The sequence below is a fragment of the Electrophorus electricus genome, chromosome 23 (genome assembly GCF_013358815.1).
Source record: "Electrophorus electricus isolate fEleEle1 chromosome 23, fEleEle1.pri, whole genome shotgun sequence".
In the NCBI taxonomy this organism is placed as follows: domain Eukaryota; kingdom Metazoa; phylum Chordata; class Actinopteri; order Gymnotiformes; family Gymnotidae; genus Electrophorus; species Electrophorus electricus.
This window is the reverse complement of record NC_049557.1, coordinates 7,358,696-7,365,571: the sequence shown is the minus strand read 5'-3', so window position 1 is coordinate 7,365,571 and position 6,876 is coordinate 7,358,696. Positions and strand designations below refer to the sequence as shown.

At 39.2% G+C, this 6,876-nt stretch overlaps 2 protein-coding genes across 2 annotated transcripts; one reads left to right on the top strand and one right to left on the bottom strand.

Moving 5' to 3' along the window:
• Window positions 1-77: 77 nt before the first annotated feature.
• b3gnt7l (UDP-GlcNAc:betaGal beta-1,3-N-acetylglucosaminyltransferase 7, like) lies at window positions 78-1,312 on the bottom strand. Its single transcript, XM_027007608.2, has one exon. It carries the CDS (start codon window positions 1,269-1,271, stop codon window positions 78-80), a length of 1,194 nt encoding a protein of 397 aa, XP_026863409.2. The 5' UTR covers window positions 1,272-1,312.
• A 3,002-nt stretch (window positions 1,313-4,314) lies between these two features.
• Window positions 4,315-6,124, top strand: c23h1orf174 (chromosome 23 C1orf174 homolog). The gene is made up of 3 exons (XM_027007675.2): window positions 4,315-4,362; window positions 4,896-5,423; window positions 5,859-6,124. Exons 2-3 carry the CDS (start codon window positions 5,085-5,087, stop codon window positions 5,955-5,957), a joined length of 438 nt encoding a protein of 145 aa, XP_026863476.2. The 5' UTR covers window positions 4,315-4,362; window positions 4,896-5,084; the 3' UTR covers window positions 5,958-6,124.
• Window positions 6,125-6,876: the final 752 nt, after the last annotated feature.

Genomic DNA, 6,876 nt, shown 5'->3' with positions numbered 1-6,876 from the left:
TATATATATATATATATATATATATATATATATATATATATATTCATTCATTCAAGATATTCAAAAGTAGTTCCCCTTTACCAGAAAGCGCGCTTTTTTGCGCAGGTGAGTTTCTCGTTTTGTACTATACTCCACATCTTCAGCAGTTCCTCGGGATTTAGTTTGTGCACCACAATGAGGTTACGGAAAAAACACGGATCCCTGTTCATTGGGCTTACTGATCGCTTCATTATGCCGAAAGTCTTAAATCCCGAATGCATTTCGGGGGCAATCCCTAATTTCTGAAGGCACATCCCCAAGAAAACGTCGTCAATGGGAAAAAGCTCCACATCCTCAGACACGACGAAAAGTCTACGAGCCAGTAGTGAAGACATTAGAAAGCCTCCACCGCCGACGTAGGGCGGATACGGTTTATCAAACAGCTCCTTTGGAATAAAATACTTACTCTGACGGTTTCTAATAGGTATGGCTTTAGAAATAGTGTCCCCGGCAAAAAGGTTGCTTACTTTGTGTTCCTGAATTTTGAAACTAATAAGGTCTACCAGATTATTAGTACTGACAAAAACATCATCATCTCCTTTAAAGATGAAAGGTACGTTAGCACAGTAAATATTGAACCATCTCAGAAAATTAACCTCCTTCAAGGTGAGGTTAAAAAATGTATCCATGAAATTCCATTGTAATATATCTCCGTAAATTTTATCCTCATATTCTATCAACTTCTGTAAATTTTTCCTGTCTTTGCCAGGCGATGGAATGCCTACCAGAAAAAGCGTTTTGATTTGCTTTCCATGGATCACCTGTTCCTTACCCCAGGTTTTACGTACAGCCTCGCGTCTATCATGTTGCTCTATCACCGATTTTACAACGACCAGTATGTCCACGTCTCCACTGCACTTCTCAGGATGATTTATCAGCATGGGGAAATATCTGCAATGTCTATGCAGGACGAACTGGTGGAACCTCAGATCCAGATTTTGAAACCACGGTTTACTCCTCATGTCTGACTTTTCTGTACAGTTAATAACGTCCACGTTCCAAACCAACGGGGCACTTTTGTTGACCGGCGCCACGTGTGTCGAATAGAATTCACTGACTTGCGACGAAGGCGAAAACTTTTCATCGTGTCTGATGCGCTTGCTTTTGTCCAGGAGATCCTTCATATTGATATCCACGACTTTCAATTTTTGAATCATCAGCAAAGTGACAAACACTAAAGTCAAACTAAGTAAGGTCTTTAGGGCTCTTTTGCGGCGGAATAAATGATCCATATCGGACACTCTTCAGACCTAGTTGCGGCACTCAGTCGGACGAAAAGGAAGAACCTCATGCAAACTTTGTGAACACATACAATGTGTAATTAATCTCCCAGTTGTTAGGATGGTGGAAGTAAATTAATATCCCGTTAGATGGCATTCTGATAAAGGTGGAGAGTTCAGTAGCTGATGAGGAGGAGCTGCGCAATACCCATGCCTCACGTTTGCTCCTTCGCTATTCTTTCTCTCGAATTTCCCAGCCAACTAAACATTATTTGTCGCCTCTCTGTCACGATAAAGTTAATGTATATTCCGGTAACCTACTCTGCTGACGACAGAGGTTTCAACTCATCAAACTGAGGGTTGTCTCGTAAAGTCAGTCGGCCCCTTCCCCCACCCCACCCTAAACGAGCTCAACCCATCCCCAAACACAGCATCTACCTGTAACAAGCAGTTCTCTCATTACGCCCCACAGCTGTGGGCAGTCTTTTAGCCTACATGTCCCAAGGGTCTTGAATGAATACTGAAAAGCACTCAATTAATTAAACGAACGGATGATTCAAACGGGACGAGAAAATAATTACTGATCCCATAACCTGGACGTAACCCATTCAACCGCATTAGTCTTATGGGCGTCAAAACTATCAGATTACAGGAAACTTTCTACCCTCATGTCATTACTTTCATGTGCAAATTTATACACATAAGTGTTTGTCTAATGGTCCTGATACCAGTTAAAATTGTGTTTTTCTTACTGGACTGGTGTATTCTGCACTCTACATTATTACCACACTCATGCTTTTTATATTAATGAATCTTCATATTGTTCTTCATATAAGCATGTCTGAGTGCCCGTGTGTATAGATGGAAGATATAGAAACTTGGGTGCTCAAGTTTTTCCAAATTCTTCTGTTTATTGCCACATTACTGCGTAACCGAAGACGAATTACTTGTATTTGCAAACATATTTGGCCAATATAGACTAATTCTGATTGGACTTTGTCACTGAATTATCACTCTTAATAGACACTTTTTGCCAATAATAATATAAATGGGGCTCAGTGGTGATGTAGGTCTAGCAAACTGAAGAGACGTGACAAAGCAGGGTTTATTGCCTTTCAAGATTGTATTAGCTTACACTTCACCAATCACAGTCGGTCCATTCAGCAGAATTATAAAACTGAAGGTCTGGCATCATCGTGGAACTCGTGAAGGCCGATGAGACTAGTACTGGAATAGGTGAAAGGATGAACATAAATTGTGTATCTAGCGCCCTCGTGTGTTCATTTTTATATAACGTTTTACATTTTTTAAAGCTACATTTATCCTATAGGTGTGTAATTACGTACTCTGCCACGTTCGCTTCGCACGCTTAGTACACGTAGTATTGGTTTCCTGATTTTTTGGACTGTTAATAAGAGTGCCTATTATAAACTGGTATTCCTAATATACTTAATACAACAACTAACTTAACTAGTAGACTAGAAATGGAACTGGAACAGTGGTGTGATTACTGATCTTAACAAAGGATAAAAGGAGAACATCTTAAATTCCAGAAGCTTTTCACATATGGGTTTAAATTGCATCAGTCTGGCTATGTGACACTGCCTGGCCAACAAAAAAGTCACACACTAATATTTCGTTGGAGTATCTTTAGCTTTGATTACAGCACGCATTCGCTGTGTCATCGTTTCCACAAGCTTCTGCAATATCACATTTCTGTCCAGAGTTGTAGTAATCGCCCCCCCCCCATGATCTTGTATTGATGATGGGAGATTTGGACCACTGTGCAAAGTCTTCTCCAGCACATCCCAATTTTCAATGGGGTTCAGGTCTGGACTGTGTGGTGGCCAATCCATTTGTGAAAATGATGTCTCATGCTCCCTGAACCACCTTTTCACAATTTGAGCCCGATGAATCATGCCATTGTCATCTTAGAATATGCCCTTGCCATCAGTAAAGAAAAAAATCCATTGATGGAATAACCTGGTCGTTCAGTATATTCAGGTCAGCTGACCTCATTCTTTGGGCACATAACGTTGCTGAACCTAGACCTGACCAACTGCAGCAACCCCAGATCATAGCACTGCCCCCACAGGCTTGTACTGTAGGCACTAGGCATGATGGGTGCATCACTTCAAATGACTCTCTTACCCTGAGGCGCCCATCACTCTTGAACAGGGTAAATCTGGACTCATCAGCCCACATAACCTTCTTCCATTGCTCCAGAGTCCAATCTTTATGCTTCCTAGCAAATTGAAGCCGTTTTTGCCGGTTAGCCTTACTGACAAGCAATTTTCTTAAGGCTACACAGCTGTTAAGTCCCAATCCCTTGAGTTCCCTTCGCATTGTGCGTGTGGAAATGCTCTTTCACTATTAAACATATATCTGAATTCTACTATTTTTTTATGATTTGATTTAACCACACATTTAAGTGATCACCTTTCACGATCATGCAAGATTTTTTTCGGACCACATTCCTTCCTCGAATATGGTTTTGTTTCCCCACTGTCCTTCCAATTTTTAATAATGCGTTGGACAGTTCCTAACCCGATTTTAGTAGTTTCAGCAATCTCCTTAGATGTTTTCTCTGCTTGATGCATGCCAGTAATTTGACCCTTCTGAAACAGATCAACATCTTTTCCATGACCACAGGACGTGTCTTTTGACATGGTTGTTTAACAAATGAGAAACCACTTACTGCAGCAGTTAGGGTTAAATAACTTGTTGCCAGCAGAAACATAATCACCCATGCAGTAATTATCCAATGGGAGGCGCTTATCTATTTTCTTAGTTAAATCCAGGTGGTGACCCTTTTTTGGGGCAGGCAGTGTATATTGTAAATGGAGTTATTTGATGAACTGTCGAAATAGCCATTTAAAAATAATACTAGATACTCTAGCATATGTGCTTAAATGAGTTATACACATGGATCATTTCAATTCTGGTTGTATTGATCACTCTCTTACGATCCACTTGAAAAATGTAATTATTCGAGTTAAAATTTTAATTATTCGAGTTTCTCCTCCATTATGACGTAGATTGGGTGGCGCTTTGAAACTTCTTCGCGGCTGGCATCCTTCAGAGCAGGTCTCGGGCTGAACAGGTAAATTAGTTTCAGCGGGCAACCAACCTGTACACTTAGCTGTTTTGTGCTTATTGCGTTTTCGAGTTTCGGTTTTTACTAACGACGTAAAATTGTCATAAGTTATCCTAAGCAACAGTTGCGTTAAGATAGCTAGCAGTTAGCTAACGTTAAGTCAGTATCTAAACACAAGCGAAAACGTTAGCTAAGATGGCTAGATAATATTAGTATAATTTATATATTTTAACATTGTTCAGCGGTAGATAATTAATATCTATACCAAACTAGGTAACTAGCTAGTTATCTAAACTAGCTCAGGTTACGTAGATGGCTAAATAAGGTTGTTTATTTAGCTAGTTAAGTAGGTTAACGTTACCAAAATTAAATCGCTTAATCTACGTTTAAGGTTCCCATGTAGCGTTAGCTAGGTTTAGGTTTATGCGAATTGCAAGTTGAGAGAAGAGTGTCCGGTCTCTTTTAAACTGGTTCGATGTAAAAAGATCAAGTGAGGTCAATGTCATCGTTATAACCTCAGAATGTCTTCCTCCCCGTAGTTTTCGCTTCGCTTGGGTGAAGGTCGATTTTGCACTACCAAGTCCCGTGTTTATGCATCTGAACACACGCAAAGCCACTCTGTTTTGTATTTTAATACTGATTTGCCGCAGTCATTGAAGAGGAGAGCACTGCGCAAATTGGAGATATCTGGGAGTGAAATTATAGACGCAAGCAGTAGAGCGCATCAGATGGCCGGCGACCGCAGAAAAAGGAAACGTCTCCCGAAGAGACCTTTTCATGGAGAAAGAGAGAATTCCTCTGAAGATTTGAATGAAACTGTTGGTACACAGCAAGCATTAATGACCTGTGCAGATCGCAATGGAGGTAAAGTGCGACGAGGTAAAGAAAACAGTGCAATGAAATCGAAGGCACTGCCGCACTACAACACACCCGATTTATTTGGGAAAGTGGAAGACCCGGCGGATTACGGATCCACCGAGCAAACGGATCATATTGCTTTTTTCGATGAGGACAGTAATCATATTTTTCCAGTTGAACAATTTTTTGGAAATCTGGATTCAGTTCAGGTAAGGTTGTTTGTGTCTAATTTTATTTTGGTACAAGACGATACAAAAATGTAATTATTCATGCTAGACTGTTAGGTCTTCATAGCTAATTAACTTTGTCATAAATAGTCTAATAGTTGTTTGGTCAGAGCTTTAGATTTTGAGAATTATGCAACCAGATTACTGTTCACTGACACATACTTAATCCTCAGGATTATTCTGCACACCACAGTGGATTATAATAACATTGTGTGCATGCTTTGGCGTTTCAAATCATATTTGAATTAATACATTTTTATCATCTGAAGGTGGATTCAAGTTGTCTGTTACACCCATTGACTAGTGAATGACAAATATAAAAATCAAAAAAAGGTGCAGAACACTACATCATACAGGTCATTGTCAGGTAATCCAGTACTTGATTATGGTTTATAAACATATATTTTTTCTTTGCAGGAATACTCGGGCAAAGCCACTACAGAGAGAATAAGCAGACGAGAGTACAGGAGACGCCATTACTACGCCAAAGAGGACAGTGATGAGGAGCAGATATAAAGCACACTGTGAGTGTAAATCTGATGCATCCTCTGTACACTTTCTGAAAACGGTTTACTGAGTAATTTTGTAATGATAGAATCATACCTTAGAGAGAAATGTTTTAAAAGAACATTCCCAATGACTGAGTATAATAAAAAAAGATTGTAAATAACTGGGGGAGTTAATTAAATCAGCTGGGGGGGGGGGGGTGGGGGTGGTATTTGTTTTTATATGAAACCGTTTTTTTTTTTTGTAGGCATTCTCGGTTGCCTTTTTGAGGCCACAAAAGATTACTTTAGGTAGTTTTGTTAATTTAAGTAACTTTAGTTTATTTTAAGGGAATTTGTAATGACAGGCCCCATAGTTTGTTTTAATCAAAAATAAATTTTTAATTAATGAAAAATTACAAAAGTAGTGAGTGAATTTAGGCCTTTACAAAGCAAATAATAGAAATCCAATACCTTGCATCAGTGGATCATGAAACTGAAAGCCATGGTTTGCAGTGCATTGGTAAGAGTTAATTTGGACGGCCAAGCACCACATAGTTTTAAGTCATGTGAACTGTGTGCAGACAGACCACTGTATGACAGGGGAAAGTATCTTATACTTCACACTAGGCCAGTAGATTTTTAGAGGGACCTATTAATTTCTGAAAGTGCCTTATGCTCATTGTGAAAAACCAGGGCGTGTAAACTACTGAAAAAATTGAATATCAAGTTGTTTTCTTTCTCATCACTCCGTAAGTGGATGGAGAGCGCAAGAGCATTAAAACTCTGTTCCAATAAGAAAGTGTATTTGTAATACATTTTTAGCTAATGTGGAGTAAAGATTTGTAGTGACATTCTCTCCTTTATATATGCAGACATCGCATCAGTTTTAAAGGTGCATTGGTCATTACACCTTTTCTTACTTGGTCAAAAACTGTGAAATATTTTAT